Below are 19,958 nucleotides of genomic sequence, written 5' to 3'. Positions count from 1 at the left end.
TATTTGATTTATTTATCGTCTCTCTTTGTCTCTCTTTTTTTTTTGCTTGCGGTGGTCGGTTTTGTGGTTTGAATAGAATTGGAGAGGAGGCTCTGCGCCCGCATCTGGGAATGGAGCTACAGAATGAGGGACAAGCAATGGTGCATCCACTGGCGCGATGGTTTGCGGGGCTCTCTGCTCCCATGTCACTTCGGGATCAGCAAATGGTGAGGAAAGGCCTGACAAGGGTTTTTTGTGTCTTTCTTTTCCTTCCGCTGATTGCAGGTTTTTTTTTTGAGCACATTGGTATGGTCTTCTACGGCGTGGTCATGGGGTGCGTCGTGTCCCTTGTTTTGTTTGGTCCCAACTGGTACCAGCGTGAGGACCCTGACCAGCGGTGGTGCGATGAGGCTGAGGTGAAGGAGTACTACCGCGTCCGTCAGATGCTTATAGACGAACTTGAGGAGGAAGAATCGAACGAGGAGCTGCAGGCGCTTACAAAGAATAGGGCTGAGGGAGATGTCGAGGAGAAAATGTAGACAAAACAAAAGGATTGTGTGCGATTATGTGCGTGTGGAGGGAAAAAAAAATAAATGATGGACCGTACTCTTTTGGTCGATTGTTTACCCCACAGTAAATGTCTTTTCTTTTTTTTACTCTTCTTTCTCTCTCTCTGTGTGTGTGTGTGTGGGTTTGAACGCCGGTTTTTTTTTTTGTTTTGTTTTCATGGTGGCTGTTGCTCTTGAATTTTTTTTTTTTGTGGTTTCCCGCATTTTGTTGATTTGTTGCCTTTGCGTTTTTACCGTCATTTTATTTTATTATTTTTTGTTATTTGTTTGTTTGCATCACAATAAACAGTCTGTTGTCTTGCTTAGCCAGATGAGGCGATGGACGGGAGAGTCGGAGAGCGACTCGGATCCAGTGGGGGGCGAAAACCCCCTTCTGCCATTGGGAGAATTCTGCGGGAGCGGCAGCATTTTTTTTGGATCCACCGCACTTGGAATGACGTCAACATTGGCGACACGACTACTACCACCACCACCACCAGCACCACCACCACAAGCAGCAGCAGCAGCAGCAACGATTTCCAGCAGCAGCATCACAGCAGTACCGGCAGAAGGTGGCCGTAATGGCTCCTCCGTGCCGCGAGACGGGGAGGGAGCCCCTGCGGCCGTTTCCTCTTCCCCAGAAAGTAAGCCGGAAAAGATGTGTATTACGATGGAGTTTGGTGACGAATATAATGGTGAAGTCAAGATGGACAGGGGAACGGCGATCCCGCATGGTTATGGGACGCTGCAGTCGTCATCGGGCAAACACTGCTACGTTGGAGGGTTTGTCAACCGTAGCCGTGACGGGGACGGAAAGTTACTGACCGAGCGCTACGTGCTTTGGTCCAAATGGAAGATGAACCGTCCAGATACGACAAACCAGGCCCGTATTGACTACCCCGATGGCAGCAAGTACTGTGGCTTCTTGACGTGGCGGCAGGATAACGCGGCGTCACAATATCCTTCTCGAGGTCCAAAGACACGACACTCAAAATTTTCGAATTGGGTTCAAATGAACACGCCGGTGCGGGAGCGATGGGGAGAACTTGTTGGACCAAACGGCGACCGTTACTTTGGACAGTGGGAGAACAATTTACCGTCGGGGTTCGGTTGTCTCGTGACAAGTGGTGGTGATCGTTATGTGGGTTTGTTTGAGGAGGGGAAATTTCACGACACGGGGACACTTTTTTCTTTGCACTACGGGAGGCAAAATACTTGTCACTCCCTCTTGGATGGAGCGACGTTTGCGGGGTTGTGTGAGGCGCATTCAAGACAGGCTACCGAAGTCGGAGAGGGAAATGACAGGGAAAATGAGGAAAATGATCACGCCGAATCCACGTTGGCGATGAAGGGGCTCGAGAAGGAAAGATGGGGCGGTGTTATTTTTGACGGTGTGTGGGAAAAAGGTCGCTTTGTGGGTGAGGGGTATGCCACTTTGCCGTGCGGCACAAGAATCTTTGCTGAGTGGAAGAGCTCGACGTATCCCACTAACGGTCGTGTGTTTCTTGGTTCCTTTTACAACCGCCCCCAAGCGGGAATGAATGCACGTGGATGGTTTCAATGTTTTCATTGGGAACCGCTGCTCTGTGGCACCTGTGAGGAACTAAAGGCGCAGGAATACGCTGCGTGCGCGTTGTACCGTGAACGATTACATAGTGCAACAACACAGGAAGAGGTGCAGGCGGTACTTGCCGATTTTTGTGGCAACCAGGGCGCTGTGCGAAATGCATTGAAATTGTTTCGTCGTTGTTTTTACTTTCTTCATGGAACCTGTGGGAAAAGTAGTGAAATTGGCGCCGGGTTATGCTTGAATAAACTCGGATGGTGTTATCTGCGTAAAACATACGGGGGCTGCATTCACCGACGACATGGGCGTCCTATAATAGTAGGCGACGTGGACTTGGCAATGACGGACATCATTTCCTTTGTGCGCTCTGTGGAACGCTGGGTGGTGGCGATGCTGGGCGATGCCGCGGTGGCCGACAACAGCTCTGAGATCTTCGTTGCACGCAGGGTCTTGGATTATGTCCTTCGTGACACCCACGATGTTTTGTTGAACCTCTACCTGCATGCTTTCAAGGAAGAAGATGCGTCACTGTCCGTTGCGCTTGAGCGGCTACGGGAGCAGACCACGCTTGACGACATGGGCGTTGTGTTTGCCCGCCAGCAGAGTGAAGAGCAGCTTTTTGATCCATACGCGGACGCGATTCATGTTATCGAGCAGTTGGAACGGAACGTGCACACGTTCACCGGCAAGCTGCGCGTTCTGGCGCAGTGGTCAAGGGAAATTGATCTTGCTGCGCGGCTGGCACAAGTGAACCTTGACGAAAAATCGCTTTCTTTACTTCCACGGCGTCAGATGCACCTCGAGTCAGGCTCCGCGGATGATCTTCTTCCCATTTACCAGTACGTTCTGATTAAGGCGAGGCTGCGTCACTTGTATGTTCACGCCAAACTATTGGTTGATCTAAGTAGTGAGGACATGTTTATGGAATTTACTTCCCCGGAGAATTTTTTTGTCACGACGCTGCACGCGTGTACGACTATATTGGCGAGCTTGCATCCGCTCTTGCGTGACAATTGCCAAATTCTTGCGCCTTCTTCCTTTTTTGAAGAGCAACTTCGCTCCGCAATTCGTTCCGTTAAGCGCAGGGCTACTCAATTCCTGGACGTATTTTCAGCACACACGAGTGGGATTTGTGCCGTGTATGATGCAGATGAGTTGCGTGATATTGCCGTGGGGTACATTAGGGCGTGGCTTCCGGAGACTTTGGATGCTCTCCCTACACGGAATTGCACGCAAACAGAGAGAAATAGCCTTATTTTAAAAGTTTCGGAGCTGCTGAAGAGTGCGACGGCAAGAAAGTTCTCACATCTGCATGATTGTCAGTGTCCACGCGGTGTAGCAATTTTTTGCTGGCTTACTGCGGCTCACATTGTGTCTGTACTCAAGTTGCGTCTCGGTATCCTAGCGGCAAACCAAACAGATGAGCCCGCTGGCGTGCTGTGGGTGGAGACGGATGTGACTGTATTTCTCGAGCGGTACTACCGCCTTGACGTCCAGAGAAAAAAGGGCAGCCGGATGGGTACAGACGACGCTCTTGTCTTGCTTTTGCAAGAACCACTACGGCCATCGCTTTTACACCTTGCAGCATCAGTGTTGTTGGTGGCGTTGTGACGTGTTTGCATGTCCATACATATATCTTATACGTGTATTTACATATACGTGTTTATCTGCTTTTTTTTTTTTTTTTTTTTTTTTTTTTTTAGGAGTGTCAACAGCTCAAAATGGAGGACATGAACATTGCGGCTATGCCATTCGTACAGCCTGCACACAAAGACACAAACGTACCCTCAGATAGAAAGCCCGCGGAATAAAAGGCCTTTGGTGTTTGTGTGTGTGTAGTTTTTCTTGATTTTGTTGTTGTTGATGATGATGATGCCTAATGAATATGTTTTCTTTTTTCTTTTCTTTTCTTTTTTGATTTTGGGGATTGAAGAAAGTCATAGTACCTGCACACAACGATTCTTTTTTACATACACACACCGCAGTAAATATCTCATTTATTGCATAAACACTCGTAAATATTTATTTAGAAATATACATACGTATTTATTTGTTTTCCACTGGGGACGGGGAAGTGGGAAAAAAAGCAAAAAAAAAAAAAAAAAAAAAATGTTTTTGAAGCTTTTCAAAAGGGACAAGAAGGAGAAGGACGAAGAGCGTTCGGGCGAAAAAGCCAGCGAGAAGAAGGTTGGTAACAATAACCATATGGATAAAAAGGCACCACCGCAGGAAAAAGTGACAAAGGATGACTTTGAGAGTCTGGATGTACTTGGGAAAGGTTCTTTTGCGTACGTAGTCCTTGTGCGTCGCATAGGCACGAACGAATATTACGCCATGAAAGTAGTGAACAAACAAGGACTACTCGATCACAATCGTTATCGCGATGTATTTGTTGAACGCAATGTATTGTCACGTACCAATCACCCATATCTTTTGAAGCTTTACTGGACCTTTCAGTCGGAGCATAAGTTGTTTTTTGTGATGGAATATATGCCAGGAGGCGATTTAGACAAATATATGAACAACCTTCCTTCAAAACAGGTTGATCTTTTTACAGCAAAGCTTTACGCGGCTGAAATTCTTCTTGCATTATTATTTCTGCATGAACACAGTGTCATTTATCGTGATTTGAAGCCGGAGAACATACTTTTAACAGGGGATGGACATTGTGTTTTGGCTGACTTTGGTCTTTCGAAGGATTTTTATAACCCAAAGGAGGGTGGGGATGCATCTACGAAAGATATGCGGGCAAATTCTTTTGTTGGTTCGCCGTTTTATGTTGCGCCGGATGTACTCAAACAAAATGAGTACACAAACGCGGTAGATTTTTGGTCGTTTGGCATCTTATTGTACCGCATGCTTTGTGGACGTACACCCTTCAATGGAAAGAGCATGAGGGAGGTCTTTGACAACATTCTTTACTCGGACCTCCGTTTCCCCAGCAGCGTGCAACTTCCATCGGAGGCGAAGGACCTGATCAGCCGACTTCTCATAAAGGACGCCAACCGCCGCATCAAGGGCCCGGAGATCAAAGCACATCTTTTTTGGACAGGCATCAACTTTGACGAGGTGATGGAGAGGAAGGTGAAGCCGCCAAAGTGGGTGCCAATCCCATCGCCAGAGCAAGTGATGGCAGAGCGGGCGAAGGCGGAGGGCGCATCCACCTCGGCCAAGAATCCCGGGCAACTTGTCAATACGCCTGCGCAGTCGTCACAACTGAACTCGCGGCAGCAGCAGCTTTTCACGGGGTTTTCATGCACAGCGGATAACCACTTGAATAAAAATTAGGTCTTTTTTTTTTTTTTTGTTTTGTTTTGTTTTTTATTTTTCTTTATTCCCCAGCGAGGGGAGTGTAAAATGAGACACACGGGGACGGCGAAGGCGCGAGGGAACGACGAGGGTAGAAAAAAAAAAAAAAAAAAAAAGGGACCAACGCCACCACCACCACCACCACCAAAACAGCAGCAAAAGATAGGGGAAAAAAAGGGAATGAGGCGAGAGAGGAAAAAATGAGGGAGAGAGAAAAAAGAACAGAAAGAAAAAAAAAAAAAAAAGGAAAGAGAGAGAGAGAGGGTCAATAAAGAGGAAAGAGTGTCTTTTTTTTTTGTGTGTGCGTGGTTTTTTTTTTTTTTTTTTTTGCTTTAATCTTCTTTATTATTATTGTTATTATTGTTGGTGTTGTTGGTGTTTCCATCTGAGGAGGAGGAGGGGGGACGGGGACGGGGATTGTGGAACGAGGATGGAGTGCATGCCTCATTTATATGCGTAACAACTGAGCGCTGCGTTTCTTTTTTTTTTTTTTTTTTTTTACGTTTTGTGTCTTTTTTTTTTAATGACTTTTCTTTTTTTTATTTTTATTGATTTCTGTTTTGTGGGTGTTTCACGCCGCACTGAAATGTGGCCCCTTTAAATTGACTTCTCAGCAGGTCGTCAATCTTGAGGAGCCCACCCCTTTTCCCCTTCCTTCTCGTTCTTTCCTTTTTATTCTGCTTCCCTGTTCCTCTTTTTTTTTTTTTTTCTTTGTTTTTGTTGTTGTTTTTTCTTTTACTCGCTTTCGGCCTTCTCCCTGTTTGTCCGTCTCCGCCCCAAACTCGCAGCGGCCCATTCCCTGCGGGAGCCAACAGATGCCACCACCACCACCACCACTGCGACTGTTATGACGACTACGTGTAGTTGTGGGATCTTCACCCTTTGGGCTTCGACGGAAAAATTTTGTAACGCTGCGGTCGTGTGTGTTTTTTGTGTGAGTGAGAATGTGAGCATGTATGCGTGCGTGCCCTCTCTTTCTCTTTTCCTTCTTTCCCCTCTCTTCTCTCTTGTTTTCTGTTTTTTTTTTTTTTTTTCTTCCCTTTGATCTACCTGTGCGACTAGAGAGGAAGGAAAGGGCCTCCTGTTCCCCTCAACGTTCACCAGGGGCACACCGAGGTGCTGCTGCTGCGGTTTATTTTTATGCCTATACGGAAACGGGGATCGGCGCGTGACGAGGGGATGCGGGGCCTCTCCGTCGCGGCAGGGGAAACGTCGCCGTCGTCCATCGGCAGGAATCGATTAGCCTCACGCATATCCGAGGTGGCATGGGAGAAAACTCGGCGTCACGGAGGCTTTGCGAGCGTTGTGGATCCCCTTCTTTCTCTCCTTATGAGACTTCGACGAGTACAGCTGTCTGTCGTTTACGCATTGGAAGCATTGGGAGTGGAGGGAAATCAATTAGGGCCTTACGGCTGTGCATCTGTTGATCGCGAAGGTGCCGGTACGCCAGATAACACCGTCAGGGATGACGATTTGTTTCTAGGCGCCCCCAACCCCCTAGAGTGTTATATTATGGCACACAAACACCGAAAGCCCTGTTTTGTGAATATAGGGGAGGGGCTAGATAATTTTACGCGAGAGACACAGGAAAAATGTATTGACGCTATTCTTCGCTGGGTTGACGATAGATCACCGTGTGACGCAATTTCAGATGTGGATTTTTCTCGTAGCAAGTTGGTTGCTTCTTTGACGGCGTTAGCGGATGATTCTCATGTTACTACTAATAATCATACTAGTAATACTACTGAGGAGGGTAACGTCGCGGCTGCACCGCCGCTTCACAAGAAACGGCGAGGCTCCTCACAGACACTTGACGGTAGTAATGTCCACTTTGGGCGGCACTGGAAACACTACGCTACACAGCTTCGAGAAGCACATAGATCGGAGCGTGCCGTGGTCAAAAGATTTTGTGCTACAGGTATTGGCAAGGGACTTTCTTTGTGCTCAAAACGGGGAAAAATAGAAAGGGGTCATGCGGTATGTGTCACAACCCCTGGTGCGGTTTGTCTTCAAGGCAACTACAATGACCTGACAAGGGCTAAGGATGCCTTAGCGGGCTGTCAAAGGAACATTACGGGACTGTTGTCAGAACTAGAGAGTACCATTGATGAATATGCGGATCAGTCACAGAAGGTTGCCGAGTGTGAGGAAACTTTTTGGTCGAATGTAAAGCTTGCTGAATTGGAAAGCAAGGCGTTGCTGCATCTGAGCCGTCGTATCAGGTTTGTCGCGGGGTCACATTAGCACGTGTGTCTCTGTGAAAAATAACTGCATTTCCCATTGTTTCCAGAGCGAAAGCATTCCCTGTTTTTTTTTTTTTTTTTTTTTTTTTTTTTTGGTTTATGCGCAGCCTGCATTTTGACGAGCGAGGAATTTGTTTGTTTGTTTGTTTGTGTTGGAAGTTTTATTTAACTTGAGGAAGCCCCAAAGTGGGGCCATCCCATCGCCAGAGCAAGTGATGGCAGAGCGGGCGAAGGCGGAGGGAGCATCCACCTCGGCCAAAATCCCGGGCAACTTGTCAATACGCCTGCGCAGTCATCACAACTGAACTCGCGGCGCAGCAGCTTTTCACGGGGTTTTCATGCACAGCGGATAACCACTTGAATAAAAATTAGTTTTTTTTTTTTGTTGTTGTTGTTTCTTCTTCATTCTCCAGCGAAGGGAGTGTAAAATGAGACACACGGGGACGACGAAGGCGCGAGGGAACGACGAGAATAGAAAAAAAAAAAAAAGGAACCAACGCCACCACTACCACCACCAAAACAGCAGCAAAAGAGAGGGGGGAAAAAAGGGGAATGAAGTGAGAGAGAAAAGAACAGAAAGAAAAAAAGAAAGAGAAAGAAAGAGGGAGAGAGAGGGAGGGTCAATAAAGAGGAAAGAGTGTCTTTTTTTGTGTGTGTGTTTTTGCTTTAATCTTCTTTATTATTGTTGTTGGTGTTTCCATCTGAGGAGGAGGGGGGGACGGGGGTGGAACGGGATGGAGTGCATGCCTTATTTATATGCGTAACAACTGAGCGCTGCGTTTCCTTTTTTTTATTATTATTGATTTCTATTTTGTGGGTGTTCACGCCGCACTGAAGTGTGGCCCCTTTAATTTGACTTCTCGGCAGGTCGTCAATCTTGAGGAGTCCACCCCTTTTCCCCCCTCATTCTTGTTTTTTCCTTTTTATTCTGCTTCCCTGTTCCTCTTTTTTTTTCCTTTTTTTATCTCCCTGTTCGTCCGTCTCCGCCCCAAACTCGCGGCGGCCCATTCCCTGCGGGAGGCAACAGATGCCACCACCACCACCACTGCGACTGTTATGACGATTACGTGTAGTTGTGGGATCTTCACTCCTTGGGCGTCGGCGGAAAACTTTTGTAACGCTGCGGTGGTGTGTTTTTTTTGTGTGAGTGGTGGTGACGTGAGCAAGCGTGCTCTCTTTCTCTTTTTCTTCTCTTTCTATACTAGTGAGGGTAACGTCGCGGCTGCACCGCGCTTCACAAGAAACGGCGAGTCTCACAGACACTTGACGGTAGTAATGTTCACTTTGGGCGGCACTGGAAACACTACGCTACACAGCTTCGAGAAGCACATAGATCGGAGCGTGCCGTGGTCAAGAGATTTTGTGCTACAGGTATTGGCGAGGGACTTTCTTTCTGGTCAAAACGGAGAAAAATAGAAAGGGGTCATGCGGTATGTGTCACAACCCCTGGTGCGGTTTGTCTTCAAGGCAACTACAATGACCTGACAAGGGCTAAGGATGCCTTAGCGGGCTGTCAAAGGGACATCACGGGGCTGTTGTCAGAACTGGAGAGTACCATTGACGAATATGCGGATCAGTCACAGAAGGTTGCCGAGTGTGAGGAAACTTTTTGGTCGAATGTAAAGCTTGCTGAATTGGAAAGCAAGGCGTTGCTGCATCTGAGCCGTCGTATCAGGTTTGTCGCGGGGTCACATTAGCACGTGTGTCTCTGTGAAAAATAACTGCATTTTCCATTGTTTTTAGAGCGAAAACATTCCCTTTTTTTTTTTTTTGGCTTATGCGCAGCCTGCATTTTGACGATCGAGGAATTTGTTTGTTTGTATTTGAAGCGTTTATTTAACTTCCTTTTTTTTGGATATTTTTGACCATTTTTTTTTATTTTAAATTCTTTTGCCGAATAGTGGTGGAGGAATGGTCCAAACGCACACAAAGAGGGAGGAGGCACGTGCCGAGAGGTTGCGGAAACTCCCACAGACAGAGAGACTGAGAAAGAGTGCCCTGATAAAGAAGCGGGAGGGACGAGTTCTCAGTGCGGCAGAAAAACACGCCATGAAGATGACCTCCGAGTACGGGGAGATCATTCGTCTGTGGGAGGTGCTGCGTGTGTCGTCCGATCCTGCGGCGAAGGACGCGGCGGCAAAAAGTGTGGGGCAGCGGCGGGCTGAGCGGTACGAGCACAAGTACCCAACGGTGGATCTTCTGCTTAAACTCATCGAGCCAAATTTTGCGACGTACGTGAAAACACCACGTGTTAGTCGTGTCATACAGTCAATGATTAAGTACGCATCTTTGACCCAGTTGGAACGCATTCTTGTGCTTATTTCAAATCCTTTTGTAACTCACGCTACCGACGCATACGGACATTTTGTTGTAACCGCATTGATTCGCCACGCACCGCATAGCTTTCTGGACAAGTTACTTGCACTCATTATTCCTGCAGTGCCTTCTTTGGTGTCGCATCGATTCGGCATTGAAGTTGTGAATGCAGCCTACAGCAGCCGTCTCTGCACATCCGCCAATCGTCATATTCTTATTCTAGCCGTTCTGAAAGACAAAATTGCCGTAATGAAGCGTTGGAAAGGATATCCCATCTTAGAGGAGGTGCTGCAGCAAGAAGTGACACAACGGAAGCGTCTGCTTTCTAGACTTTTTGGGTTATGCGACACGCTTGTTTCGCAGAAATGTGCTATCGGCTATCCGTTTGTTCAGCGCCTGGTTGCAGCGTACCTCAAACAGGGGGTAAAGGATGATGTGATGGAATTATGTGATACTCTTCGGCCCCACTTGGCGGCATTGTGTGCCACCCGCGAGGGAGCTCCGATTGTGACGACGGTCTTCTTTCTGATCGAACCTAAAAAAAGCAAAGAAGTGCTGCGCGCCCTCTCTGAGAACCTTGGCAGCCTTTTGGTTGACAAGTACGCCGCGCCAATTGTCGCACGCCTTTTTGATCTTGTCTATGACGTGCAACTGTTACGCAAGTATGTTGTTAATGAATTGGAGGCACACCTCGCAGAGGTTATCAACAGCCCCTTTGGACACCAGATTGTGTTGCACCTTCTCACGCCCCATGAGGAACGGAAGCAGAAATTTCTTCTTCCCAACTGGTTCCAACACAATCTATTTTCTATGGAGAACAATGGGTGGAATCATCACACATGGCTTACACATGAGTACGAGGAAGAGACGGTTGAAATACGCTCCAAGGGTGCCATCAGTACGCATCTGGTGGTGTTGCCTTCAATTGTGAGAAAATTTATTGAAATTGCCAGCGATCCCGATAAAGGGCTACGGATAAATAAACACTACGTTGGCCTCATTGCAAGAGAGGTGCTGGTTGTAAATGAGACGGAGGATGCCTACAGGGCGGCACTCCAGTTATCAGAGGAGGAAATAAAAGTACTTACACGCCTGGCGCCTTCAAGGGATCCGAGTAAGCGGTTGCGTGAGGAGGATAGCGGCTGTATGACAGGTCCAACGTCAAATGGAAGTAATGTCAAGGCTCATAAGGCTGATACATCTTCTGGTTTGTTAAAAAAGCTCGCGATTTCTCATGTGGCGCAGGAATCTCACAGTGCCGCATTACATGCCGATAAGAAGGCAAAGGTTGTGGCGAAGGGCAAAAAATTGGGAAAAGGTGCGACGAAGACAACACGCAGAAAGTAAAACTCGGCCCAATTTGTGCGGTGACACCTTAACCACGGGTGCTGAACCTGCACAGACACCTTCTCGCTCCTAGAGCAGCAACAAACGAAAACGAAAAAAAAAAAAAAAAGGTAATGACGGATTAACAAAAAAAAAAAAAAAAAAGGAAGATTGCTACTAAAAGAAAGAAAAAAAAACGGCAGGAGGCAAAGAAGGAGTGAGGTTGGGGGGTGCCGAACAGAGGCGGAGGGATGCGTTCATATTAGCCGATTAATTTGGTTGTCTTATTCTTTTTTTCTTTTTCTGCTGCTTTTGCTTCATTTCTGCCTTATCTCCTTTGGTGCCTTTAAATTTCGTCGCTGTCGGCTTTTTTTTTCTTCTTTTCTTATTTATTATTATTATTATTATTTTTTTTTTAAGAGGCGATGGAGTTTGTCTTGCTGCGATGTCTATTGCTGGCCTGCTGGTGATGAAAAATGTTTTAAGGACTGGAATTTAGCCAAAACGGACAACTAAACTGGGAGAATACATTGGTTCTTGCGGTTTCAGGGAAAGCAATGTGTGGCTGAGGCTGTGTGTCCCCCAGACACACACACCCGGTCCCTGGCTAGCTCAAATACACACAGACGCTAGCTTGTGTTCATGTGTGTGTGTGTGTGTGTGTGTGTGTGTGTGTGGGAAGACGGATGCGACGCATCAGGACCATTGAAAATTTCTTTTGAGGAGTGAACTACAAGTCTGAGGGTGGGATATACGTCAGTATTACTGTTTATTTATTTTTATTTTTAATTTTATTTTTTATTTGCGGCTTTGCTGCGGGTTACGTTTTTTTTCTTTTATTTGGCCATTGAGAATGGGTTTGGGTTGTGTGGGGCTTTGCCTTTTCATCCTTTGTGTGCCGATGAACGACCAGAGAGGGACGGTGAGGGTTTTAGGGGATGTGCGTCATGTCTTTTCTTTCTTATTTCAACGTATTGTTCTTTGCTAGTTTGTTTATTCCAGGAGGAGAAAAATGCCTCTTTTATCTTTTGGTTCTCGTGGCCGGAATGAGTCTTCTGCAGATTGCGACACATTCAGTTTACCCCCACCGGACATGGCGGCTGTGAGGGAACTCGTCGAAAAGGCAAAGTTAAGGGCACGTGCAACGCTCGGCGAGGGGAAGAACAAAGAGGGAGAGAAGAAATTTGTTGATCCGAGTCCGTGTGCATTAAAACACTGTATGAATTCCCTGATGAGACGGCTTGGCTGCACATCTACGCGTTTAATGGATTTTGTACAGGCCTTTGTTGTCACCTTCATTACGGTGTACTTTACTGTGGCAGGGTACCTGCTGTACCGGGGGCCCGTAAGAAATTCTCAGGGCGTCTTATAGAGTTTGTGGCAAGGGTGTACTGCGTAGACATTTGATTGTCTAGCAGATATTATTATGCATGTAGGCTTTCTTTATTCTGTCTCTTTTTGGGTTTTAGAATCCATTTCTTTATTTGTTTCTTTACATTTCAATTTCTTCTCTTAAATAAAATCTTTTAATCGCTTTGTTTATGATGTTTTTTGATGGGCCTTTTATTTATTTCTTTTTGATCTTTTTTTTTTTTTTTTTTTTTTGCTTTCCAGACCACAAGCTAACTTAAGGATTTTTCTCAACGTTACACATGACGCGTCAAGCAGCAACTTCTGAGGAACATGGGATTTTGGCCAAATGCTTCGGTAATGCGGAAGTGTTGTACTCCCGAAAGACGACGGATCGATTGACGGACTTTGCCGGGACGTTTCTTGTCACGTTTTTTGCCATTTATTTTACTGTGGCTGGATACCTGCTGTACCGCGAGGCGGCCCTGTCCACAAATTAGGAAAGAAGGATCATAAGTGATTGCGTGGGTTTTGCAATCGATCCTAGGCGTAGTATGGAAAGAAAGGGAGAGAAAAGGAGAGAGAGAGAGAGAGAGCGATAATTTTATGCGTGTATACATACACACATCATGAGTGTATGTGAATCCTGGTTATAGCCATGGTGTGGGATGGGTTTGTTTTGCTTTTTTTTTATTTTGCCGGTCATGAGTTGTACATTTCCATTTACTTTTCTGTCGTCAATATGTTGCCTAGATAGATAAATAGATACTTACATACATACATAGATATATAGATAGGAAAAAGGGGCACAGTGGTCTTGGACTGATTTTTATTTTTATTTTTATTTATTTTTTGAAATTTAAATTGCGAGCCGTTTTGGTGAGTTTTTGAGTTATTAACGTATTGTGAATTCCGAAGCATTGTTGTAAAAGAGGGATATATATATATTTATTTATTGTGTGTGTGTGTGGATTTGCGTAGCGTCTTTTTTTTTTTTTTTTTTTTTTGTTGGAGGGGAGGACGAAGCGCCTGCACTGCAGCTCTGGACACCTTCGGGCAGTCATGGAAAACACTGACAAACAACGCGGCGTCCATGCATCTGAAACGGAACATGTCTCGTTTGGAGGAGTCATTGGCGTGACGGACTGCGGCGTCCCTGTCTTCTCGAACGGTGAAAAGAAATTTTTCAGCGAAAGAATTTCGTTTGCCCCGGATTGCAAGCGTGTTGAGGCCGCAGCACCTACAACGGTCATTGGCACCCACGACACTCTGGGATACAAGTGGCTCTGTTTGGAATTTGCGCGTCGGTATTTGCTCATGACCAAAGGTGTTTGGCTTGCTTCGGTACCCACGGCGGAGGACATTTGGGAAATTGATGAGATTGTCACTAGCGTACCGATTGGTACACCCGTGCCTGTGGAACGTGAAAAACACGGGGACACCACGAGTATGCCATCGGTTGGGGATTTGTTAGTATGGAGCCGCACCGAAGATTCCCCGTATGGGCATTTGGCTGTTGTGACCCATGTTTCAGACAATGGGGTTTGCGTTGCGGAGCAGAATTATGAGTTTAAACGCTGGCAGGAGGGAAAAAACTACAGTCGACGATTTGACTGTGAGAAAAGAGAAGATGGGGTGACCGTGTTTGTTGGTGAAACCCACCTGCTCGGTTGGGTAATTATAAAAGCACCGCCGTACGACTTTTCCTTGGGTGATCTGCCAGACAAATATCGGCATATCATTGGTCCTGGCCATATTGTTAGACGTCACTTGGAGAAGGACGTCTTGTTACCATGGTTAAATCCTTCTCAACGCTGCGACTTCTTTCTAAAAAGATCACTGACCGTTGGCGGGTATATGGGGGAGGATGCCGTGGCGGAGGCGCATAGCGTCCCTGATGGATTTTATATGATGGATTACGATATGTGGTGCCGTTTTCGGTTTGCCACCAAGAATTTGCATGCAGTTGCAGTGGAGGCGACCCGTCTTATTTTAAACAGCCGGGATTCAGAGGCCCTTTTAGTTCAGTATTTTGGCCTTCCGAAAGAGCTACATCTGCAGCTTCGCCGGTCCTTTGAGACGATTCCTTCCATGTGTGGTCGATTTGACTTTGGCTACGACGGCAAGGAGATCATTATGCTTGCATACAACTGCGATTCCTCAGCAGCCATGCTGGAATGTGGTGATACGCAAGAAAAGTTTGCGCGTCATTATGGGGTGGAATTGGGCACTTCCACCGGGTCTTTTCTCTATAGCAGGATTGCAAACTACTTTAATTGTTTGATCCAAAATGAATTCTTATGTCCCCACCACAAAATTGTTCACTTTATGATTGATGACGATGATGAAGAGCGGTACACGGCGTTGTATGTGATGAATGCCGCAGAGTCTGCGGGTTTTAGGACAAAGTTGTGCGTCAAATTATCGGGTTTCCGTTTCGGGAGCACCACTGGCGAGGTTGACCGGGATGCCTCACCAACGGAACGTCGGTCCGTTGTGGATCTCGAGAACGAGGAGGTCCTTTTGGTTTGGAAAACTTGGGCGTGGGACACGGTGCTGCGGCAATACGTGGAGCAGCGAACACAGCAGGGACACGGCGTGTCCACAAAACCGACGTTGTCTGATATTCTTCTGAATGAACACATACGTGTGTTGGAGCCTCTTTGGAAAGCTGTGACAGGCAGCAAGGCCATCCTCCCATTCATGTACGCCGCAGCCCCCCATCATTCCAACATGGTCCCCGCAAGTTTTTATCGTACAAAAGAAATTATATCAGCTCCGTATTTAACAAAACCCGTGAATGGACGTTCTGGGAAAAGTATGACAATGTACGACACGGGGGAAGATCCTGAGGCTGTTGCCGCCGCTCCTCATACCGCCGCTGCGCCGGTTCTTGGTAGGTCAATTTCCGCAGTTTTATTTGATGACGCACCGGCAGGAACGTATCGCGTGCCTTTTGACAACATCCAGGAAAACTTGACGGAGAGGCTTTTTGACTCGGTCGTCGTTTACCAAAGCCGTGTCTTTCTCACACGTTACGAAAAGAAGTACTCCCCTATTTTTTGCGGCTGGAATGTGGGAGGGGAGTTTGGAGGCGTTATTGTTCGCGAGGAGAATTTCAATAATACGAAACTTTCAAGCCTTGTCATACCGTCGCGTGTGGTGCGGCAGCACATTCCACTGCATGCCATGCAGGAGAGCACGACATCTGGAGAAGTGTGATACCCCTCCACTTATTTATTTATTTATTTATTTATTTTTTTGCGTCACTTGTTTGCTGCCTGATTGAGGCCTAAGTTGTGCGAAACATATTGAACTTTGCCGACATACGGAACAGGAAAATCCCTTTTCCAGCAACGCCGGGCGGCAACTTGAGTGGGGAAGATGGTTTGCAGCTTGTGAGAAATCTCCGTTCAGATATGCTGCCAATGATGATGTACGTTGACACGTGGCCGACGCTGTTCCTGTACGCCTTTATGGAGTACTTTGTTTTTTGATTGCTGCCGTTTGGATCGGCGTTCAGTCACAGCGCGGCGATGCCTCTGGGAAGGAAGATGCGATGACCACGTGGGCAACATCTGTGAGCCTTGCCTACACGGCGAAGGTCGGCTACCTCGTGTTCCTGGTGTGGCGCATCCCCATTCAGCTGGTTGATGTGGTGGATTTTCTCTTTCTTCTTTGGTTGGTGCGGGGCTTCAGCATCACGGCCAGCAGTCATCCCAGTCGGTTCCTGGCCATTGCTGCAGTGGTTGTTTCTTTGCTCTCGCGGGTTCTTTTCCGTCACCTCACAGCATGGAGCCCAAAAGTCATATTTTGATCTTTTTTTTCTCTCTCTCTCTCTCTCTCTCTGTGTGTGTGTGTGTGTGTGTGTGTGTGTGTGTGTGTGTGTGTGTGATGTTTAATCATTATTATCACTTCTTTTTTAGTTGTGGGTTTCAAAAAAAATATTTATTATTATTATTATTGTTATTAAAATAGTGTGCATCCATTACACTGCATCTACAGTGTTGTTTCCCTCTCTCACTCTTCTTTTCTTTCTGTCTGTCTTTGACCCTCCTGTGTGTGCATGCAACAAACGCACAGCGCAGCATTCAAGGTGATATTCTTTCAATGGAGGCGAAAGCCGTTTCTGCTCCCACCAAACCACGACGCCGTCCTCGCAGCTCCCCGCAACAATGCGGGTGGACGGCAACACGGTGCAGTTCAATTGCCCCCAGCCCCTCAGGGATGCCGGATTTGCGGTTGCTGAGGCCTTGTTTGACGTCGATGTGGCGTTGGACGGGCCGGACGCAAGTACACTCTTCCGAAAATTGTGTGCCACTGCCGCCGCCAACTTTACTCAGGAACGCAAGAACATGGTGGCCTTCAGCTACGGCGTGCGCTCGTCACCAAAGCGACAACTCATGTACGGCTCTGCAGCTGGAGAAGGATATGACTGCTTGAGTCATCACTGAATTTATTCGGCTGGGCGCCAAAAAGGGCATTTTTGTCCTCTCATGCCACGTCATTGGGTCAACAGAGCACCGCGCAGACCTTCTTGACGCCGACAAGGAGCTCGGAGTTATTGTGGGCTCCGTGAAGGAGGGACCTCGTGTGCGAATGGTGGCGCGAATTCGTGTCTCATTGGCCGGCGACGCTCGAGCGGCGATGGACACTATCGTCAAAAACTATGAGAAATAGCTTTTTCCCCGTGCTGTGTGAAAGGCAGCCAACGCCTGAGCTGGAGGCAATGCCTTCGTATTTGCCCGACACTGTCGTCCTTCAGCTTCACCGCCATGATGGTGAGGCGGAGTTTGCAGATTACATGGATGCAAACTCCCTGACATTTGTCGCCTTGGGAGATGCCGAACGGCCCGCTTTGTGTGGCATTGATGCCACCGCGCAGCTACACTACGAAGGGGCCCAACGAGCACTGGTGTCGGCAGCAGGAATTGTCTCCGGCATTCGCCGCCGTCGTCTGCGTATTCCCTTCGGCATGTCAGAACTCAGTGAGTTGTTGCGCCGAGCGTACAACACGGAAAAAGGCAACCGCAACAATAGCCTCACTGGTTCTACCGAGACGGTTTTATTGGCTCACGCCTTTTCGGATGCCGTGTGGGCGGAGGAATCGTTCCATTCTCTCTCCACGACTTGTCGTGTTGGCAATGTTGTCTCGACCGGGATTGGATCCGCCACAAGGGATCTTGCCGTTGACAAGTGGCGTCTTGATCAGGACATCATGGAGTTGCGGGATGAACTCATGATTGCCCGGACCGTGTACGACCACAGGCATTGTGGCTATGAATCCAACAGGCCATTTCAGACATGGAGGAGGAAGGGATGAAGCGCGTCAACGCCATTGAGAGCAACCGTGAGGAGGCGCGGGAACGGCAGCTGAGTGTGTTTTGCGAGCGCGCCAGGCATGAGGCGGAGATGGCCAAAGAGCTTGAGCAGGGAGGTGGGGCCACGTTGGATGAAATTGGGAGGACTCTGGAGGCGAAAAGCGGGAGAGCAGTGCTCTGCAGGCTGACCGCGAAAGCCGCATTTGGGAGTACGAGCATACGCTGGAGAAGATCCGAAGGAGGAAACAGGACGAGGAGAGTGCCTCGGAGAGGTTGCGGCAGGCGATGCAGCAGCCGGAGCAAGAACTCAGCCTACGGCAGAGCGCCATTGAGACGAGGGAGCAGCAGCTCGAGATGGTTCAACTTGACGGGGCGAGGGGGCGAGAGGCCATCATGCGGGAGCGGCATTCTATTGAGGCGGTGCGAAGGACCGTCCGGGAGGAGCGGTGTCGCCAGCGGAGGCAGTGGATCCATCAGATTAAGGAAATGAGTGCAAAAGTCCTGGAACCGGTGCGTCTCTTGGCCGAGGAGCGGAAGAAGAAGTGCGAGCAGGCGACAGCCAAGGAGGACGTCGCCGAGAGGGCTCTTGCTGCCGACATCAAAATGATCGAGGAGTATTTGCCGAAGCTTATTTCCCTTGAAGACATTCCTGTGAACCCGGAGGAGACGGACACCATTCGACGCCAGTTTGACGAGGTCTTCACGCAAGGAGAACAGACATACTTGGCCAGCGCTGAAGAGGAACAGGCCCGCAAGGAGAGGCTGGGACGAGGACTCGAGGTGTATCGACAGCGTATGCTTGATGACTACGTGGCAAAGGAAAATGGAAAACTGCATGATGCCGAGACAACGGAACGCCACCTCAGTTCTGTTGTGGATCAGGCGCTGAATTACTTACGCAACGGGGTCCGCGTGGCAAAGACACCAAGCAAGGGCAATGCTTGCAGACGCCTATATTTTCTCTCGGAGGACTGCAAACGTATTCATTCCTTTGATCTGGACCATCAGGGATTCCCGTTAAATCGCAAACGGCCTCCAGTCACCATTTGGATACGTGACATCGAAAAAGTTCTCATCGGCCCGTCCAGAGCCTCATTTGAGAAGTACAGCGGCGAGGCACAGCTGGCAAAAACACGCCAGGAGGCAGTTTTTGACAATGGGACGCACCGCCATGATCCCACGCAAAACATCACTCCGTCCAGCCCTGGAACAGACAACCGCCGCGCATTCGCACTTTTGCTTCGCGGTGGGAAATCACTGGAGGTAGTTTGTGAGACTGACAGCGACTGCGAGGCCTGGCTTGTTGCTCTCAGGCGTCTACTGCATTTGAGGACTCCTGCGGAAAGGCTTCTTGAGGAACGACGGGGTACGTGAAGAGACGCACGTGCGCGGCCGAGCGATAATGACGTGGAAATGCGGTGGGGTGGCCCACCTGACATTCGCAATATGGAGGATTTGTTTTGTTGGCCCCCGATGCAGCAGCTCTTTGCGGCGAGGATCACATTCCGCCAGCCCTCTTCCTTCGGGTGGAACAGGAGCCGGCTGAAAAGCCTGAAAGGAGCACAATAACCGCCTGTGGCGTCCGAGTTTGCTCGGGCCTGGATCTCTTTTGCTCTGGCCGACTTTACGACTAATTGTGCGAAAAGCGTGTCGTTCCTCCTCCGTACTAATGCCGTGGGATCTTTTATTGTTTCTCTCTTTTTTTTTCCCATGGCTATTTGTGGTTTTCTTGTGTGCTCTTTTAGATGTATTGAGGCGGCTGGTTGGAGAGAGGCTAACTGCCGCACAATCTTGTGTGAAAAGGACTTTTGAACCCCACGTGTTTGGGTTATTAGCGAGTAAAGGGAAGAAAAAAGGAAATGATGGTCACCACCAGTACTACTGCTGCTGCTTTTTTCCTGTTCTTTGCTGCCGCTTTTAAGTGGGCTATTCATCATTTCTTGTGGGTGTTCCACACCCTTCTTCTCTTTCCTCTGATTCTGGATGCGTGTTTTTAGCA

General features: G+C 48.1%; 6 protein-coding genes and 1 pseudogene across 6 annotated transcripts, besides 45 other annotated features; all 7 read left to right on the top strand.

Annotated features, from left to right (window-relative positions):
• Window positions 1–4,367: part of a sequence feature (areas merged during assembly that could not be assigned to a particular haplotype. This can correspond to areas where the two haplotypes were merged or to regions with more than two copies in the genome that were merged during assembly.) that runs on past the window's edge.
• Window positions 111–518, top strand: Tc00.1047053508479.170 (hypothetical protein, conserved; the record flags this gene model as incomplete). The annotated part of the gene is made up of 1 exon (XM_815761.1): window positions 111–518. The coding sequence occupies one exon, from the start codon at window positions 111–113 to the stop codon at window positions 516–518; it is 408 nt and encodes a 135-aa protein (XP_820854.1).
• Tc00.1047053508479.160 (hypothetical protein, conserved) lies at window positions 706–3,705 on the top strand (the record flags this gene model as incomplete). Its single annotated transcript, XM_815760.1, has 1 exon — window positions 706–3,705. The coding sequence occupies one exon, from the start codon at window positions 706–708 to the stop codon at window positions 3,703–3,705; it is 3,000 nt and encodes a 999-aa protein (XP_820853.1).
• Window positions 1,001–1,039: a microsatellite.
• Window positions 1,041–1,099: a microsatellite.
• Window positions 3,766–3,795: a microsatellite.
• Tc00.1047053508479.150 (serine/threonine protein kinase, putative) lies at window positions 3,958–5,382 on the top strand (the record flags this gene model as incomplete). Its single annotated transcript, XM_815759.1, has 1 exon — window positions 3,958–5,382. One exon carries the CDS (start codon window positions 3,958–3,960, stop codon window positions 5,380–5,382), a length of 1,425 nt encoding a protein of 474 aa, XP_820852.1.
• Window positions 4,174–4,204: a microsatellite.
• Window positions 4,368–4,376: a sequence feature (areas merged during assembly that could not be assigned to a particular haplotype. This can correspond to areas where the two haplotypes were merged or to regions with more than two copies in the genome that were merged during assembly.).
• Window positions 4,377–5,325: a sequence feature (haploid, Esmeraldo-like haplotype).
• Window positions 5,326–7,467: a sequence feature (haploid, non-Esmeraldo-like haplotype).
• Window positions 5,386–5,427: a microsatellite.
• Window positions 5,499–5,519: a microsatellite.
• Window positions 5,523–5,550: a microsatellite.
• Window positions 5,617–5,653: a sequence feature (T-rich).
• Window positions 5,713–5,732: a microsatellite.
• Window positions 5,746–5,783: a microsatellite.
• Window positions 5,879–5,950: a sequence feature (A-rich).
• Window positions 6,098–6,140: a microsatellite.
• Window positions 6,372–6,445: a sequence feature (GA-rich).
• On the top strand, window positions 6,544–7,647 carry Tc00.1047053508479.140 (hypothetical protein, conserved; the record flags this gene model as incomplete). Its single annotated transcript, XM_815758.1, has 1 exon — window positions 6,544–7,647. The coding sequence occupies one exon, from the start codon at window positions 6,544–6,546 to the stop codon at window positions 7,645–7,647; it is 1,104 nt and encodes a 367-aa protein (XP_820851.1).
• Window positions 7,468–7,643: a sequence feature (heterozygous, Esmeraldo-like haplotype).
• Window positions 7,644–9,163: a sequence feature (areas merged during assembly that could not be assigned to a particular haplotype. This can correspond to areas where the two haplotypes were merged or to regions with more than two copies in the genome that were merged during assembly.).
• Window positions 7,711–7,740: a microsatellite.
• Window positions 7,777–7,797: a microsatellite.
• Window positions 8,206–8,264: a sequence feature (CT-rich).
• Window positions 8,553–8,609: a sequence feature (A-rich).
• Window positions 9,164–9,339: a sequence feature (areas merged during assembly that could not be assigned to a particular haplotype. This can correspond to areas where the two haplotypes were merged or to regions with more than two copies in the genome that were merged during assembly.).
• Window positions 9,340–9,514: a sequence feature (areas merged during assembly that could not be assigned to a particular haplotype. This can correspond to areas where the two haplotypes were merged or to regions with more than two copies in the genome that were merged during assembly.).
• Window positions 9,515–15,015: a sequence feature (haploid, Esmeraldo-like haplotype).
• Window positions 9,558–11,309, top strand: Tc00.1047053508479.120 (pumilio/PUF RNA binding protein 8, putative; the record flags this gene model as incomplete). Its single annotated transcript, XM_815755.1, has 1 exon — window positions 9,558–11,309. The coding sequence occupies one exon, from the start codon at window positions 9,558–9,560 to the stop codon at window positions 11,307–11,309; it is 1,752 nt and encodes a 583-aa protein (XP_820848.1).
• Window positions 11,389–11,485: a sequence feature (T-rich).
• Window positions 11,678–11,697: a microsatellite.
• Window positions 11,932–11,965: a microsatellite.
• Window positions 12,061–12,087: a microsatellite.
• Window positions 12,850–12,893: a microsatellite.
• Window positions 13,196–13,234: a sequence feature (CT-rich).
• Window positions 13,389–13,435: a microsatellite.
• Window positions 13,464–13,485: a microsatellite.
• Window positions 13,575–13,595: a sequence feature (AT_rich).
• Window positions 13,624–13,645: a microsatellite.
• Window positions 13,701–15,860, top strand: Tc00.1047053508479.110 (glutathionylspermidine synthase, putative; the record flags this gene model as incomplete). Its single annotated transcript, XM_815753.1, has 1 exon — window positions 13,701–15,860. One exon carries the CDS (start codon window positions 13,701–13,703, stop codon window positions 15,858–15,860), a length of 2,160 nt encoding a protein of 719 aa, XP_820846.1.
• Window positions 15,016–16,047: a sequence feature (areas merged during assembly that could not be assigned to a particular haplotype. This can correspond to areas where the two haplotypes were merged or to regions with more than two copies in the genome that were merged during assembly.).
• Window positions 15,872–15,901: a microsatellite.
• Window positions 16,048–16,349: a sequence feature (areas merged during assembly that could not be assigned to a particular haplotype. This can correspond to areas where the two haplotypes were merged or to regions with more than two copies in the genome that were merged during assembly.).
• Window positions 16,350–16,979: a sequence feature (heterozygous, Esmeraldo-like haplotype).
• Window positions 16,465–16,487: a microsatellite.
• Window positions 16,487–16,532: a microsatellite.
• Window positions 16,587–16,610: a microsatellite.
• On the top strand, window positions 16,749–19,631 carry Tc00.1047053508479.90 (annotated as a pseudogene).
• Window positions 16,980–17,262: a sequence feature (haploid, Esmeraldo-like haplotype).
• Window positions 17,263–19,958: part of a sequence feature (areas not merged during assembly with more than two copies in the genome that could not be assigned to a particular haplotype) that runs on past the window's edge.

The sequence above is a fragment of the Trypanosoma cruzi genome, genomic scaffold, assembly GCF_000209065.1.
Source record: "Trypanosoma cruzi strain CL Brener 1047053516867 genomic scaffold, whole genome shotgun sequence".
Lineage (NCBI taxonomy): Eukaryota > Euglenozoa > Kinetoplastea > Trypanosomatida > Trypanosomatidae > Trypanosoma > Trypanosoma cruzi.
The sequence above is the reverse complement of the archived record's forward strand: the minus strand, read 5'-3'. Positions and strand labels throughout refer to the sequence as shown.